The sequence below is a fragment of the Sceloporus undulatus genome, chromosome 7 (assembly GCF_019175285.1).
Source record: "Sceloporus undulatus isolate JIND9_A2432 ecotype Alabama chromosome 7, SceUnd_v1.1, whole genome shotgun sequence".
Taxonomy (NCBI): Eukaryota; Metazoa; Chordata; class Lepidosauria; order Squamata; family Phrynosomatidae; genus Sceloporus; species Sceloporus undulatus.
Genome location: NC_056528.1, coordinates 23482580 through 23499245, shown reverse-complemented (window position 1 = coordinate 23499245; position 16666 = coordinate 23482580). Strand labels below are relative to the sequence as shown.

Below are 16666 nucleotides of genomic sequence, written 5' to 3'. Positions count from 1 at the left end.
GGTTGGCATCCTGGCAGACTTGAAGCTCAGCCACCTTGTTATTTATTTCCCTCTGAGAGCAATAATAAATCCTTCACCCAAGCCAGCCTCTCCATCTCTCCTCCATTCTCTTACTCTTTTGTTTTTTGAGGGGTGAAAGCCTGGTTGTCTAATAGGAAGGATGCATCTACACTGTAGAAATTACACAGTTTGGCACCTTTTTAACTGCTATGGCTCCATCTTCCAGAATCCTGGGATTTGTAGTTTGGTGAGCCACTAGCCCTCTTTGGCAGAGATGGCTAAGACCTTGTAAAACTGCAGGTCCCAGGATTCTGATGGAATCCATGTATCCTTGAGGTGATCAGAAATTAGGAACACACAGTGATACTTTGGTGGAGGGCAGGTGGAAAGAAGAAAAGAAAAGAGGGTTGCATTTGGTCCTGACAGGAAAAATGGCTGCTTCTGACCTGCCTTGGAGCAGAAGGACACACATTGATGTTTGCAAACTTCCCAATTTGGCAAAAGTGATGCTTTTACAAACCTGACACAGTTTTCCCCACTTCCACGATGCATGGAAACTATGCCAGTCTGAAAAGGCTGATTTTGAAGTTTGCCCTTTATTCTTCCAATTCCAGCTGTGCAAAATAGAAGCAAGCCACTCTGTACATGCTCAGAAATACTGTGGCCAATAACTGAGGCTTGGCAAATGAGTTTGAGAGCTTAAGTGCTGCCTGTCAATAGGTCCTGGCACTTAAGATTTAACGGAGCCTGGTCTGGAATTATTCCATGCACTTGGTATATCCTCAGAGGCACACTTTCTTTCCTTCCTCCCAGTTTATTAGATGCTTCACCTTTGCAACATCACACACTTTCAGGTGGCCCTGAAGAAAGGAAGACCCAAACTGAGCCTTCTTGATGTGGTTGTTAGTTTGAAAATGATGAACAGAGACCCCCCAAAGCTTGCAAAATTTCAAAGCCATGGAAATTATATCCAGAAATCCTTTATTATTATTATTACTAAGCCAAGAACTAGTCTGTTTCTTTCTGGACATCCCACTTAAAGCTTTGGGGGAAAGGTGTTGTTTTTTAATTATAATTTTTATTTTGAGGAAAGTTACTTTCCTGGGTGCCTGTGTCCTGGTCATCTCTTGGGGACGGTCAGTCCGAGGGTGGGGACAGGTGTGGAGCAAACGGAAACTGTGTCCGGTGAGGGCATGAAAAGGAAGCCCAGGCCCAGCTGGTGGAGACAGAAGAGGTTGTAAGCTGTCAGCGCCAGTGTCGGGAAGAAGGAGAGGCCGAATCCAAAGCCCCGGTAAGTGCTAGATAGGTGTAAGCAAGCCCAGTAGCAGAACCTGTGTTGCAAAGGGGAGAAAGCGACCTATAAGTGATGCTAGGCTTTGGAGACCCTGGACGGCTGGGTGGCTAGATTGTATGGTCTAGCAGTGAGGAGGCAGGGATGGAGCCACAACATGGTTGGATGCCCTAGTGGTCTCCACTTAGGCACTGTCTCCATACGACACCCCAAAATGTCAAACCAACTATCACCACCCAAAACCACTTGGGAGTAACTTGGAGTAACCAGCAGTACATGGGCTTAACCAGATTACCAGTGACCAGTTGATTGATTCAACCAGACTAATGACAAAACTTATTCTTTTATTTAATCTCTTATGTCAAGAGATTCTTGCCTGTAAAAGAGCTGTTTGAGAGTGGAACAGACTGACTTGGAGGGTAATGGATTCTCCTTCTTTGGGGGTCTTTAAATGGAAAGTGGATGATGGCGACGCCTTCCACGGGTACTTCTCTACCAAAGGCTCTCAAAGAGAGTGCCAGTCTAAGCTCTCTAGGAAGGGAGTTTCAGAGCCTGGGAGCAGTTTATATAGCAAAATACAGTCCTTCAGACAACCTGGGCCTGAGGCGTATCTGTGCTTAAGTAAATGTAAGTAAATACAACTAAGTAAATAGAGCTATTATCTTTGGCACCAGGCCCTTGTTGTTGGATCTTGGTGCTTTGCTGGAATGGGGGAGGGAAAGCAAATTTTTGCCTAAAAGCTTGAAATTTATACCCTGCTTTGGGATCTAAGCAGTTTATAAATCTCTGCAAAGAAATGTTGCAAAGTGAATGTTTTGTTTTGTCTCTTGGCAGCTCACCTTCCCACCAAAAAGAGCCCCGCAAGGATCGGGACCAGGCAGAGGTGCTCCTGGGGTAGGTAAGTTGCTGTCACCACTGCGTTGAGGCTGAAGATGGCAAACTGCTCCACGGAGCCACCGACAAACAGTTGGTGGAGCAGGGCAGGCCTGGAGCGTCCGTCCAGCGGTCCAAGGGGGTCCAGGCACAAGATGGAGAAGGCCCTCAGCATCATGCCTGCAAGAATGGGAAAGAGAAAGTAATGATTTGGGGGGGTGGTTTGAGAGTATCCTAGTTAGGGGTCTCCTAGCTTTTTGGTGAAACACAGCTCTATCTAAACTCTCTATGGAACAGTGGTCATTGGACTGCAATAGTTCTATGGCATTGGCTGTGCTGGCCCGTGTGGCTGCTGGGAGTTGCAGTCCAACAACGGGCCCTTTCAGGCCACAAAATCATAGCACTACGATTCCACTGGGGCTTCCATGGTTGCGCCCTGTGGAATCCTGGGATTTATAGTTCAGCGAGAAACAGTTGAGAATTCTAACTTTCCTTCCCCACTAAACTACAAATCCTAGGATTTCATAAGATAGAAATACAGTGACTAATGTGGAAATAGAGCACTGTTTATGCACACCAATGTCCCCTTCTAAATCTAAATTTCTGAGTGAATAGCAAAATCTGTTAAGAAATGAGGAGACCATAAAGATGGATTCTTTTTTGTCCTGCAAATATGGCATTCTGAAAACAGTCACTATCTTGACAGTGTTTGGATTAATCAGTTTTCCTGCAGTGTTTGGCAAATTTCTCTTTCTTGACAGTCTTGCAGCTGCTCCTCCACACATCCTCCCATTAAGACAGGAATGCCTGGCTTGGAGAAATATGATGAGAAATAGTGTTTCTACCTCTCTCTCTCTCTCTGTTTACAGAAATAACAGCCTAGAATTTTCTCTCCAACTAATGAAATCTGGAAAGGAAAAACAGGATGAAAGCAGGTGCCTGGACGTTTACCGAGGAGGATCGGGATCCCGGTGACCAGGAGGCAGCGTAAGGCAAAGGCCACCCGGCTAGCCAGGTCTGGACATTTGGGGTCCTCCAGTGGAAGAGAGGCCTGGAGGCCGTAGAGGACCCACGGAGCAAAGAGGAAGCCCACGAAGGCCGATGCCACGGCTTTCATGTGGTCACCGGAACACCTCCCACCTCTGTGTTGGGGGCCTGGATCTCCTGAGCCATGGCATGAGTCTGGGTCTATGCTCCCTGCCTCTGGGACAGCAGGAGAAAGCCAGGGGTCCCTCTCTCTAGTAAGACCCGTTTGGCTTCCCCTGCCCACTGTGGTTGGGAGAGGATTTTGTGGCCCGGTCTGGTCTCCAGCCAGGAAGGAGGTCTCCTGAGGCATCTGGAGGGCCACTGAGTCGCAGCAGCTTTCATCTCGGAGTGCAGGGGGGCCGTCCTTGGCTTCCAGGGGCCCAGAAGGCTCTGGCAGACTGGGAGGCTGGCACCACTGGCATTTGGGTGAGTCTTCTGCTGCAGGTGGGGTGGGCGTGAGTGGGCCTTCCTCTTCCTCCACCTCCTCTTCCTCGTCAGTTGAGCGCAACTCCTCCACGGAGGATTCAGGGCTGTCGGAGACTGGGGCCAGGGAGATCTGGGTGTCCAAGTCGAGGAAGGGTGAGAAGGAGAGGCGGTTGGGGTCAATGCCGTGGAGCTGGCCCACCAGGTCGGCAAAGGAGTCGCGGAAGGAGTCCGGTGTGTTCAGCAGGGGAGAGCCAGATGGGGTCTTCAGGGATGCCATGATGGGAGAGGGGCAGGAGAGCTGAAAGGGGGCAAAGAAATAGAAGGGGGAGCATTTGAAGAAGGCGGAAGAGTAAGATGCACATGAGGATCTGGTGCCTTTAGGGCTTTACACATCTCCCAAAACCTTTGCACTATACCTCCCAGAATCCCCTGCTAGGTTAGTTTATTGCAGGGGTGGTGGGGGGATACAACTGAACTACTAGCCCAAGATTTCTGGGATTCTGGGAGATATGGTCCAAAACACTAAATTTTCCCTGCACTAGACACCATATTTCCTGCTTCTGGACTACAATATTTGGACTATCCTTTTTTTTTTTGGCAGGGAAGTGACTGCAGCTCCCATCAGCTCCCAGCCAGCACAGCTGGCGGTGAAGGATGATGGGATCTGAAGTCTGGAGGAGGTCACATAAATCCCCACCAATTATTTGGTGGCATCCCAACTCTTTGCTTTAGCCTCTAAAAAGTTGGGATGCTGCTTCTTTTTGGGTTCAGTTCCCAGCAGCAAAAGCTTTACTCTAAAATGCTGGCCTTGTATTCGCAGCCCCCAAAAGGAACATTTCCGAGCTTGAAGGACCTGAGCCCTGCCCAAAGATCCCATCACCAGCCCTCTTTCACATCCAGGTCAGCATACCTTACGTTTTGCCAAAACTTCCTTGCAACTTCTTTCCAAGTGGTTTGCAGTTGGAGAGCTATGATGTCCCTCACAGTTAGTTGCAATTTCTCTCTAAGTTATTTGCAATGGTCTGCAACTCATTTATGTTTCTTCAAATTTTTGGAGCCCCTCTCTCCAATTTGGTCACCCCCATTTTGGCCCCTATCCTGCCTCCCCAAATAACCCCCTTCGGTCCTGACCCACCTTGCCTTGCTTTACCTCCCTGCAAGCGCTGCCTCTCCAACTGCAACTCAGTCATGAGAAGAAAGAAGCTCACACCAAAGTTCCCCCCCATAATTGGCATCTCCCCCTCCAGCGTCCCGCCCACCCTCCGATCAGCCAATCCCAGCTCAAGGAAGCAAGTGGGGAGGGGGCTTCTCACACATTCCAGACCCCCCCCCCTCAAGGGAGGAGGGGGCCAGGGATTCATTCAAAAGGAAACCTGGACACAAAGAGTTTTTTTTCCCTTGAGGCATTTAATTTGTAGGAAACTGGCAGAGACCCAGCCTCTATTCTGGGGAGGGGGATTCCTCGGCACATGCAGCCCTCTGGATCCATCAGCCCAGAAGGCTGGCCCCTGCATAATCCCAAACAGAAATAGGAATACTCTGAACATGACAACTATCAAAGGCAATTAGCAATCAGGTAGCCTTCTGTTACCTTTTTAAAGCCGTTATCATGAGCTTGTTAACAGTGTGAGCATAACCAGTTACAGTATATTGTTGCACTATACATTTGTTGACAAGCTCATGATGACAATTTGCTATAAAAGTAGCTGCCTGGTTGCGAATTGCCTTATAGTTACCCTGGATGACCCCAGCTAGAGGAGACCCATGGATTCGAGGGCTGAAAGGGAATGCGAAATGGAGATGTATCCCATTCATTGGATGAAGCAGACTTAATTCAAGTCAACTTCACCAGATGCTGTCCCTCTAGCGGTCCATTTTAGGAAGCAGGCGTAGCTATCTGTTGTTTTTGCAATGTTGCACAATGTTTGGCTATGCATCTTTCCCTAAATAACACCTTTCCCCAACCTCAATTTTCCTTTTCCCGTCTTTTTTGTAAAGACTGTACAGAAATGTGTATATTGTGTTATGTGCATGTGCACATTTTCCACTGTTCGTGTCTTTGCAAAACCATTCTGCCAAATGCACCCATGGATAGGATTGTCTGTGCCATCGTATTGCCAACTTCTGTGTGCGGTTGTGAAAGCTGGACAGGAAGGTGGATTTCAGATATTGCAAAGGTGAAGGGCCACTCATGGAGAAATCCTGGGGAAACAAGATACCCTTCTGGGTTTGGAAAATAAAAGAGCTGTGCTAGGTATCTGGAGGGGCCGAAGGCCACGGACACAGCTTTGTAGGCCACATTTGGCCCACCTCAGTGCGGCCAATGAAAAACAGAAGAGGCAAACCCAGGTTTTGTGTTGTGGAATTAGTTTATTATTGGTTCCAGCAGCCGGGCAAGGGGTCTCTATGTCACCAACCAACAGAGTCCAGTGACTCAGGAAAGAAACCAAAAAGTGCAGCCAGGATGGGACCTGCTCGGCACTCCCCCTCCAACTACCTCAGGAGGACATGGAGCACCATTGGATTGGTAGGGTTTAAAGTTCAGAACCCCACTTTCCCCCTCTTACTGGGGAAGTGGGGACACTGTGGTATGGCTCCCTTCCCTGGGCAATGGTCCACTTAACGCTCATGGTCTCCCATCCTCAGAGATACTACAAAACCAAAAACGCACACCCATCTCCTCCCACAAGATGCAAATGTCCTTCTCCTGTCCATACAGTGAACCCAACACCGCACAAAACACCCCATGCAGACCTTCAAACACTATTCCCTCTCCAGCAACACCTGGATCAGTTTTACTCCTTCTCTGCTGATCCCAAAAGTCCTTGGCCCGCCATGACATGCCACTCCAGTTCCCCGGTTCCCCATCTTGCCTTAAGCTTCATCCTTGCCGTTGTCCATGGTCAACATGGAGACTCAGCTGTAACGGAGGGCATCACTGTCTCCCAGGTCCAAGCTTTGCTCTTCCAGATTTGCCACTCAGGGTCCCTTGCAAATACATCCATTTCAGGGGAGAGGGGCAGCGGGGAGGCAAATAAAAAAGCAAACCCAAACTGATATGCTGATGGCCCAGCAGCAATTCTTGGGTGCCACCTTGAGGTGCCTTTTGCCAGCCACGACACCGGGTTCAGGACCAGCTGCCGAAAGCAAGGCCAGGGCGAGTACGGGCCTAAGCGACCTGTCCCCTCCCACCCCCGCTCCTGTCGAAACCTCGAGGCTCTAAGTATGGCGCTGATGATAATATTATGGAAAGAAGCGGCAGTCACTGTTTTGTCTTTTCTGGTGTTATTGTTATTATTAATATTAATATTATTGTTATCGTTATTCCTGCAGGCGGCAGAGGTTCGGCTAGAAGGCTACAGTTACCGCCTGTTCCCAGGCCTACAAGAAGCAAAGGGCCACGGGAGGAAAAGGGGGGCAGGAGCAATTCGGAGTGGGTGGCGAAGCGGACAGTAGGTCTGGCTCAGGTTATCTGGTTTTGGCGTGTCCATTGGCAGGGAGGGTCCTGCCATTCAGCTGCAGGGGCATCTCTTTGCAGACGCAGTTCCCATTGCTGCTGGACTCGGAGTGGACGCTACCGTTGCTCTTGACTTCCTTCTCCCGCCGCTGCGCTGTCTCGTCCTCACCTTTCTCGCTGTCCTCCGTGTCGCTCCTCAGGTCCTTCTCCATCTGCCAGAAGAGAGACACAGACAGGTAAATAATTCAAGATAATCTCAGCTAAGGGTGGACCAAGCTCTGCAGAGCTGTCATTTTCATGTGCACAAATGAAATATGTGAAGATGTACATCTTTACATGAGCTGGATTGTGTTTGCTGTTTTTATGCCATTTGTGAGCATTTAGGTCAAAGCCATCCAATGGACCACATCCAGCATCCTTTTAGTAATGTACGCAAGCATAAATCCCCCTACGTGAGCCAGGAGCAGTGGCTTGAGAGTTGGACTAGGACTCCAGGTGACCAGGAAAATGTAATTTTCAGCAAGTCACACTCTCTCATCCCAACAGGAGGGCAATGGCAAACCTCTTGTGAGTATATTTTGAGAGCCAACATAGTGCAGGGTTTTCAGTACTGGACAAGGAACCCAAGAGACTAGAAGACACACAACAACACAGCACATATGGCCTAAATACCCTAAACAGGCACCAGATCCTATCTGATCTTGGACTTGGTTTAGTCCTTGGATGGGACACTACCTGGAATCCCAGGTGCTGTAAAACTGCCTCTGAGGATTCCTTGTCTAAGATAACCCTATGAAATCTGCTGGATGGCTCTAGGTTAACTTGAAGGCACACACAGCTGCGCATGCTTTGGAGTCCCATCTTCCAAACTTTGCCCCATCTGTCCCATCCCCAAATTACGGCTGCAACCATGCGCTGCGTTTTCCTTCTCGTACCGTGCCACACTTCATGAACTTGTAAACCATGTGGACGATTAGGCAGGACCAGAAGATGTGGAGCAGCTGGAGGGTCATCAGAAGCGCGTTCATGAAATAGTAGCCGAAAAAAGGCTGGAAAATCTCCATAGAGTAGTAATACGTGTTGTAGATAACCCTGCAGGGAAGTGGGTAAAGATTAAGACAAAAGACTGGTTTTGGTTCAAGTTTTGGAAGAAAGTCAAAGTCAAAAGACATTAAGCAGTCTATCAATAACCATCAATTGGCTTTCGCTTCAAAAGATTCATTTAAAATTATTAACAGCAACAGTTACCATAACTTCATACATTGTTGTTGCTAAGTGCCTTCAAATTGATTCTGACTTATGGCAACCCTGAGGCTGGGATTTTATCTGGGAAGAAACATCACAGGGTTTTCTTGGCAAAATTTGTTCAGAGAAGCTTTGCTTTTTGCCTTCCTCTGAGGCTGAGCGAGTGTGACTTCTTGCCCAAGGTCTCCCAGTGGGTTTCCATTGGTGAGACGGGATTCGAACCCTGGTCATTGGAACCCGGTCTTAGTCCAATGCTTAAACCAGTAGCCATGCTGACCCTTAAAATGTATTCTGAGGAGATTTGCATTGCTTTCCCTAAAACTGAAAGAGTGGGATCAGAGGAAACAAAAGGACGATGAAACATCCTCTAGGGCTTTAGAAGGTATTTCCACTAGTTCCCATGGGGAAAGTTCCTTTCTTTCCAGAGCAGAACGTGGGAGAAAAAATCAATTCTCTTTCCTTCAATATTTCTGAAAATTTTACATGCTGAATTTTTTTCCACAGACCACCTTGGCTCTGGAGATCCTCTGTGCGGAAAACTGGCCTCACGACCCATTGAGGAATTTCAGAACCCATTTGAATCAAGTTACTCCTAAACCCTGGGACCTCGACTTACTTGTAGGGGAAGATCACCAGGCGGGTCAAGAGAAAGAGGGCTGAGAACGTGAGGAAAAGAGCGTCACAAGTCCGCCGCCATTTCAGGTAGTTGAATATTTTTGTGGGCTGCGGAGGAAAAAAAATGATCAGAGTGAGGTCCCTACTTGGCAATCTGTCAGCTTGGGTTTCCATTGCAAAACATCCTGGTTAAAACAGTGGAGAATAATAGCCCTATGTAGTCTGTTGGGCATCTTAGCTCAGCAGTTCATAGACACATAGATGGTGGATAGTGGGATGGGGAAGAAACACATTTTAGCACCTCAGTCTTTCCTTTAAGAGACACGGAGAGGGACTGCACCCTTTCTGGCTTTCCTCCTGATCTATCTAGCCTCCTCTGTGCCTCCCTTACAAGAGCAGTGTGAAGCCTCCCCTCTGTGCCGCTTACCTCCAGGATACAGTCCGGAGCGTCGTGGATGATCATGACCAAGGTGCCAATCCGGATGTAGTTGGCGCAGTAGGAGAAGCTGATGAGGAAGATGGTGGCAGCGTGGTGGACGATTTGCTCATGGAAGTCCTGAAAGGGTGAAAGAGGAGGAGGAGGAAAAAGTGGTGGGGCAGGAGCAGTGGGATGGAGTGGTTCCTCTCTTTAAAGCGCCTTTGCCTCCTTTTGTGGGGAAGGAGTGTCAGATCATGTTCATCCCCCAAACTGCCTGAACAAGCATTTTATTTCAGGGAGAACAGGACAAGGAGAAAGTGTTTCATAATTCAAACCAGGGGACTTTGAAAAGGACTCTTAAGTTCCCAAGTCAGGCAGCCCTGGTTTAACAAGCCTCTGGATGCCTGCCTTCTCTGACTCGGATTAAAATCCGTTCCACTATCAAACAGTTCTTCCTGTAATCTCCTGTCATGGAATGCGAATGATTCAGTCCATTTCCTAATATCCAAAGGAGCAGAAACCAAGCTTGCTCCATCCCACGAGGATGTGTAAGTCTAGAAATGTGAAGTCGAAGGCTTTCATAGCCGGCATCCATAGTTTTTTGTGGGTTTTTCGGGCTATGTGGCCATGTTCTGGAAGAGTCTTCTAAAACATGGCCACATAGCCAGAAAAACCCACAAAAAACTAAGTTTTAGAAATGTTAGTCAAAAAATTGACCAAAAAAACCTGAGTTGACTTATCCACAGGTCAGTCTGAATACTGTACTTTGACTCTTACCGAAAAAAGGGAAGCATCCCGGTGAAAGGTAAGAGCGCAATCCTGGAATCACTGACTCCCTCTCTGTTCTCCCATCCATCCTGCCTTTAATCTAAACACAAACACTTATGCCTGCTGAAGTTTTGTAAATACTTTGGCATCGTTTTCCTTTGCTTTTCAGCCGGAAACTTTGCTTTGTTACATGCCCCAAAGTTTTACCCTTGACTTATCCAAGGTCCATTTCAAAATCCATAATTTTGGCCCCAAAACCTGCCCTTGATTTATATATGAAGTCGACTTATATTCAAGTATATGTGATGATGATGATGATAATGATAACAGTAATAGTGTTCCTCACTGATGGATGCTTAACAACAACAACAACAACAACAACAACAACAATGGGATTCTTTAGAAGGCAGTGTACTTTAGCCAGGAGCATCCATCAGCGAGGAACATGGCATCTCTGCCAGGAAGCATAAGTTACTCGAAGGTGCAGGTTGCCTATTTATGCCCTTGGAGTTGGACATTGGGTGACTCTTGGCCCAGAAGTTGGGGGCTCCCTTCCTTCCTTCCTTCCTTCCTTCCTTCCCTCCCTCGATGCCTGCACTCACCTTCCGCTTGATGTCAAAGGGCAGAGTGACCACCAAGGAGCAGTAGAAGGAGAGCTGGAGCATGTAGTAACCGAAGATGGAAGGCAGGAGGGGCTGGAATCCAGAAATGGGAAGAATCCTGTTGGTCTCTGAGGTTTGCTTGCTTATTTATTTATAGGTTTAATCTCTTAACACATTTATATTCCCTATCCATGTGATCATCTCAGGAAAGCATACAGTAAAATCAGTTTAAGACAATAAATAGCAATAAGAATAATTTCAGAAAGACTGAAAGCCTATAAAATAATTTCTCACTTATAGAATCATGGAATCTTAGAGCTGGAAGGGACCCCAAGGGCCACCCAATCCCTTTTTGCCAGTCTAGAAGGCAAAGTCAAAGCATTCCTGAAAGGTGGCCATCCAAGCAATTTAAAACCAGTTTAATGTGGACTAAAGCACCTGTGCAAACTTGATAAAATCAATTTAGGGCTCCAAAAGCTTTGATTTTACAAGCCATGTTTTGAATCTATTTCCAGAAACATGGGATACTTCTTTTTGTGCAGAAACACCACCACCACCACCAGCAGCAGCACCACCTTTCCAGTAGCAGGGTTTTGTGTGTGCAAAAAGCACAATGTTGTATTTCTGGAAAGAATGGTGTGTATGTGTGTGAAATGTGGGGTCTCAAGGGGGACACTTTCCAGGAACAACTCTTTCCTGCGTTTTGTATATTGTTGATAATCTGGTCCTATTTGACTTTCTGTTTTTCCTGAGAGGCCTTACCTGTTGCGGATAGCCAACCCAGCACTCACGATGGTCCCAAAACCAGGGTTTCTGCAAGAAGAAACGAGGCCAAAATAATAACTGAACACCTTTCTGCTTCTCCAACCACCGTGATGGGAATACAAAGGTGAGCCCTATTTATTTCTGTGTATTTTCCATTGCTATATTCTAGATATCTGGGGGCAGGGAGCATATCCTCTGGTTGGGCAGCAGCAATCCCAGTTAGTCCTCTGTCATCCCACTTTTTCCAGCTGCTTTTAAAAGGGCCTGCTTTCTCTCTCCTTCTCTCACTTTCCCACTTTGTCTTCAGCCTGTTTCCATTGCTGCCAACTGAATTCAAAGTGCAAAAGTCATTTGCTTTCAGTTAAGTCAGCAAGACAGAGAGGCAAGGAAAATGCAAATCTTGCACTTCTCAGTTGGTTTGGACTGGCTTCTCTGGTTTTTCTAATTAGTAACTTTTGCTGTCTTTTCTGCACTCTGAACTTGGTTGGCCACACTCAGCCTGGTTTTGAAATCTATGAAAGAGGGCATTGTGGTGAGGTCTTGTGACATTGGAGAGCCAGTGTGACATTGTGGTTTAAGGGGTTGGAGTACAAATCTGGAGACCAGGGTTTGCATCCCCATTCGGCTATGGAAACCCACTGGATGACCTGGGGTAAGCCACACACTCCCAGCCTCAGAAAACAGTGTGACAGGTTTGCCTTAGGATTGTCATGAGTCAGAAACAACTCAAAGGCACACAACAACAACAGCATTAAGCAAATGTGTCACCTTCTACCTGTAAGGCACAACATTAGGGCACTCATTTTCCCCAAAGCCTTTGACCTCTGCTAAATGCCTCATCCCTTTTGCTCCCCAAAATCTTCTGAATTCAAAAAAATGGAAACACTCAAATATGCAGCAATGAGGACCAATAAGGAGATAATATCAAATACATATGTCTATAGATACATGTGTCAATATATATGTAATATAAAATATATATATATATATTTACTCACATTGTAGAGGATCGCCACTCCTGTGCAAAAGGAAGTGACGTAATAAGTGAACCTCCAGCTGAAAAGCAAGGGGAAGAAAAACATATCTACATATTTATTTATGTAATTACAGTAAAGTTCTAGAGTAAATGATCCTCAGAGAAACCTATGTCCAGCACTGAGCAAAGGCATAGTTGGTGGCTCCAGGTTTTGGATGGAATTGAAAAGGTCCACGATGTGCCAAAGTCGGGCCATTTGAGTGAATATGCAAAATCTGTCTTTAAAGTTTGGACTCCAACTCAGAGCAGATTCACCTCCACCTTCTTGATCTGTGCTGTCCAGACGTTGGCACAACTGAGGTCTGACCAAAGCAGAAGAGAGTGGCGCTACTACTTTCAGATGTTGAAACTTTTCCCCAAGTTTGGATCAGGAGTTGAGAAAGCTGCCTTGCAAATCTGGGCCTAATTCCAATAACTTCTTCTAATTCGAGTTGATGCATGGAATTGGCTGTTGACTCTCTTTGGGTCTCCTTGTAAGCCGATGACCAAAAGAATCCAGTCCCAGATACCTCTGTTCTCCCCACCTTGACCCCCTTCCTTCTTTGGGATTTGCAAACCCACTTCCAGAGGTGACAGTCTCTCTCTCTCTCTCTCTCTCTCTCACACACACACACACACACACTCCCTGCCTCGGTTTACCTGGCTTCGCAGAACTTCTTGGTCAAGCTGGGCCGGTCCCAGTTGTGCCGATAGCGGAACCAACGCTCCACTTGCCTGGGCTGCAGGTCACACTGTTTGGCTAGCCTTTCGGTCTCTGCCTGGAAAGACAGCGAGAGCGAGAGTGAGATCATGGGATTTGGGTGAGAAAGACACTCTTCAGGGGGCCAAGATGAGGGCACTGGCCCCCTCAAATGAGAATTTGCCCCTCCAAACTCTCCCTGAATTCCTAGCATTTCAGCGAGTAAGACACTGAAAACCCATCACAACTAGACATCTCCTCTTAGCTGTGTTTGCTTTCCATGGGCCATTTGGTCTCTCTTTTTGCTTTGCATGCCTAAACTGAAATGCTTAAGTTTGGAGCGTTACATGACAGTAAAGTGTAGTTCTGCTGTTTTTACCCCTTATACAAAAGGAAGCATCTGTATAAGAGGATCTGAAGAAAGAAACCAGCAGCCCTTCTGACAAAGCTACCCAGGGTCCAGGAAGGATGTGGTTAATCAGTTACAATATGCATTTATTACAGCCATTGCACAGCACTTAGTTGCAGCCAAAGGGCCAAGAAGCTGTCATTGGAACAATTAACCTACAGGACCATGGCAAGCTTTTCATTGCCGAACCTCACTAATAAGTAACCCTTAGGCTCAATTAAGTCTAATAAACAAATGCATACCTATAAAGATACCTGTCTGCATATCTGTGTATAATTGTGTGTGTGTCTATATCTCTATCTATCTATCTATCTATCTATCTATCTATCTATCTATCTATCCTGCATTCCCTCCAGCATTTACTTCTCAGTTGAAAACTAGGAAACGAGTGGCCAAGCAACATCAGATTGTGATCAAGATGGTTAAAGTTGTTAATAAGCAAGAGCAGACAAGCCAGGAAAGGCTGCAGCAGTTTGCTTTTGCCAGAAGCTCCTGGGAAGGGTAAGATTCTGCCCTTTCTTCCTCTCCTCTTGAGTTAACTAAGAGCAAACTACTTATTGTACTTTGAACTCAGTTTGCAGCCACTGAAGTCAGCTGAGGACAAAGGAGGAAACTGGGACACTTTAAAAGCAATGGGAAAATGGGATGGCAGAGGATTAAGCAGGTCTTTGCCTGCCAAACTGGACACTCAGATGATACTGAATTGTCATTCCCAGCATTATACATGCATACACACACAAATTCAATATCTAGATGAAATATTAACTGATCGATCAATTGATCGATCGATAGTAATATAAAATCTTTCCCAGTGGGATGCACATCATCAAGTCAGTCACAAGCTGAAATATCCAATACAGTTCCCCCCCCCATATTTTATTTGTAACATTCATAATATACAAATACTTATTGAAAATGTTAATAGTTATATTTACACGATAGTGATTTGATAACTGACTTAATCTTACAAAGTGTTGTTCTCCGTTCTCCGTTATTACTTTCCTTCCTTTTGACTCGTAACTTTATAGTCTATTATTTTAAATCTTGAGTATTATTTAAAATCAACCTGACAACAGTAATTTTTAGTTTTTATCACAGATATTTTGGTGTTGATCTGCAAGTTAGATGTTGCAGACTTTCCAAGTGGGAAAGAAGAAAAGAAAGGGGGAAAAGTATAATATTCAAAAGATCAATTTATAGAAGCTAAATACAACTTATCCTGAGTTTACAGTTAATTTAAATATGTCTATTCCCCATATCATAACAAAACACTATATTAGCAGTCCCTGGCAGTTCTTCTTCCAGTAAATTATCACTGGACCCCATGTTTTTTCCGCTTCAGTTACTGGCTTATTATTTAATCTATAAGTGAGTTTATCTAATTCCATCATTTCCATCAGTTTTATCAACCACTCTTCATTTGAGGGTATAGTTTCCCTTTTCCAGTGTTTAGGTCAAGCAGCTGTCACCATATAAAGTATTAATTTCCAGTGTTCCTAAAAAAAACACTTTTTTTCAGTGACTGTCATTAATTTTAATTAAATCCAAATATGCTTCCAGAATCCAGTGTGGTTAATTGTTTTCAACCCCAATTAGATGTGTGTGTCTTTATATATACAGACACAAAGGATGGTTGTGTTTATATGAGTCCAGTGGCGTCAAGGCCGGCCTCCATTTAGCCACCTTTCGGCCCGGAGTGACCGGAGAGATGAGTCACAGAGAAGAATTTCTTTCAGCGCTCGGGCTATTTATACGGAAACCAGCAACTGGGGATCACTGAGGCTTATATTCCAGGAAAAGGGAGTAAAGGCGGGTGAGTCATTCCCTCTGTGCAGCTGGAGAGCGGTTTGGGAATAAAAGGCAGAGCTGCCTCCCTGAATGAAAGGCAAGGAGACGCAGGGCTCTGTGGGACTCCTTGCCACAAGAGAGCCAGCTCTCCAGCAGCCTTTCAGAATAAGCGCGGAGTTGTTGTTTTATGAAATGTTCCTCAGTGGCTCTTAAAGATGGAAGGAATGCCTTCATATTCACAGATGGGCACAGATGGCATCCAGTAAGGGAAAGAATGGGGAATGTTTTGTATTCTGCAGAGCAGAAAGAGTGTCACTTTCCAGATTTCCATGCCAGGTTGTCACCTCTGCAGCCCAGAGGCCGCACGTTTGGGGACCCTGTCCGTGGAATTCCTCAAGGCTTCCAAGGAACTAGTTACAAATAATGAATGCATCACTTGTACTTCATTCCCTTTCAGCCATTGTGGCTGCAGAATAACTATAAGGGGTAATGCCACTTCCTTAGCCTTTACTTTTAGGTTTACAGGTTGTTGGCCTCATTCTTTAGAGACTTTTTGTTGTGAGTGTTTGGTCTTGCAAATGAATTCTTTCTCCTCCTTTTGACAATTACAAAAGAGGTAAATGTCTCTGGCTGGGGCCAGGTCACCAAACAGGCCAGCTAGGCCACCATTTGGTAGCCACGCTTCTTCGGCCTCCCCACCAACAAGACATAATATTCTTTTAAAAATGACCCTTTCAGGCAAAGGTGGCTGTTTTTCTGCGGAATCCCCACCAAAAAAATACAAGCTCATTCAGGACACCATGGAAAACTGTTTCCTGCCTTGCCATTTTCAGACAGTGTGCAGAAAGAAAGATCGAGAAAACGATGGCCCTGGAAAAAGCCCTTTACTGAGCAAAGCAACTTTGCCAAGCCTCCCAGACGAAGGAGAAGCGCCTGAAAATCTCAAGGTGTGGGAAAGTGTTTTCCTCCAAGATAAAATAGCTCTGCAGCTGCAATGCCAGATGCGACTGGCTACAATTTGCATCTTCCCCAGGTGCTACCACTTGGGGGATGATGGGAGTTGCAGCCTGGCAGCACCTAGGAAGTCAGACATCTAAGAGAGAACTCACCTTATTGGGGCCTTTCCTATGAACAACATAAAAAGCTTCCAGGACAGGGTTGGGAGGGACTTTCTTCCGCACCTTCTCCCGCAGCCCCATCTTCCTGCTCAGGGGCACAGCAACATTCCTGTGAGGGAGGACAAGAATCCTGTTAACATAAGTCCATGG

The 16666-nt window shown here is 46.1% G+C and overlaps 2 protein-coding genes and 1 long non-coding RNA gene across 7 annotated transcripts in view; 1 reads left to right on the top strand and 2 right to left on the bottom strand.

The window, feature by feature from the left end:
• Positions 1–63: 63 nt before the first annotated feature.
• Positions 64–4786, bottom strand: LOC121936385. Of its 2 annotated transcripts, none has more exons than XM_042478599.1 (4): positions 4752–4786; positions 3116–3914; positions 2131–2344; positions 64–1331 (listed from the first exon to the last, which is right to left on the bottom strand). In XM_042478599.1, the coding sequence occupies exons 2-4, from the start codon at positions 3891–3893 to the stop codon at positions 1121–1123; spliced, it is 1203 nt and encodes a 400-aa protein (XP_042334533.1). In that variant the 5' UTR covers positions 3894–3914; positions 4752–4786; the 3' UTR covers positions 64–1120. The 2 variants fall into 2 exon arrangements, with proteins under 2 accessions (XP_042334533.1, XP_042334534.1); XM_042478600.1 differs by lacking the exon at positions 4752–4786 and adding an exon at positions 4527–4555.
• On the top strand, positions 1672–3148 carry LOC121936390. Its single transcript, XR_006104964.1, has 3 exons — positions 1672–1918; positions 2126–2366; positions 3034–3148. It is a non-coding gene; the product is annotated as an uncharacterized LOC121936390 (long non-coding RNA).
• A 1180-nt stretch (positions 4787–5966) lies between the features above and the next one.
• CERS4 (ceramide synthase 4) overlaps positions 5967–16666 on the bottom strand; it is a 28822-nt gene continuing 18122 nt past the window's right edge. For all 4 annotated transcript variants that reach the window (XM_042478595.1, XM_042478594.1, XM_042478597.1 and 1 more), the window contains 9 exons: positions 16508–16625; positions 13162–13280; positions 12485–12542; positions 11484–11534; positions 10722–10814; positions 9361–9489; positions 8935–9041; positions 8009–8165; positions 5967–7285 (listed from right to left, as the gene is read on the bottom strand). In XM_042478595.1, the coding sequence (XP_042334529.1) occupies positions 7085–7285; positions 8009–8165; positions 8935–9041; positions 9361–9489; positions 10722–10814; positions 11484–11534; positions 12485–12542; positions 13162–13280; positions 16508–16625 (1033 nt within the window). In that variant the 3' untranslated portion in view covers positions 5967–7084. The remainder of the gene's footprint in view (positions 7286–8008; positions 8166–8934; positions 9042–9360; positions 9490–10721; positions 10815–11483; positions 11535–12484; positions 12543–13161; positions 13281–16507; positions 16626–16666) is intronic.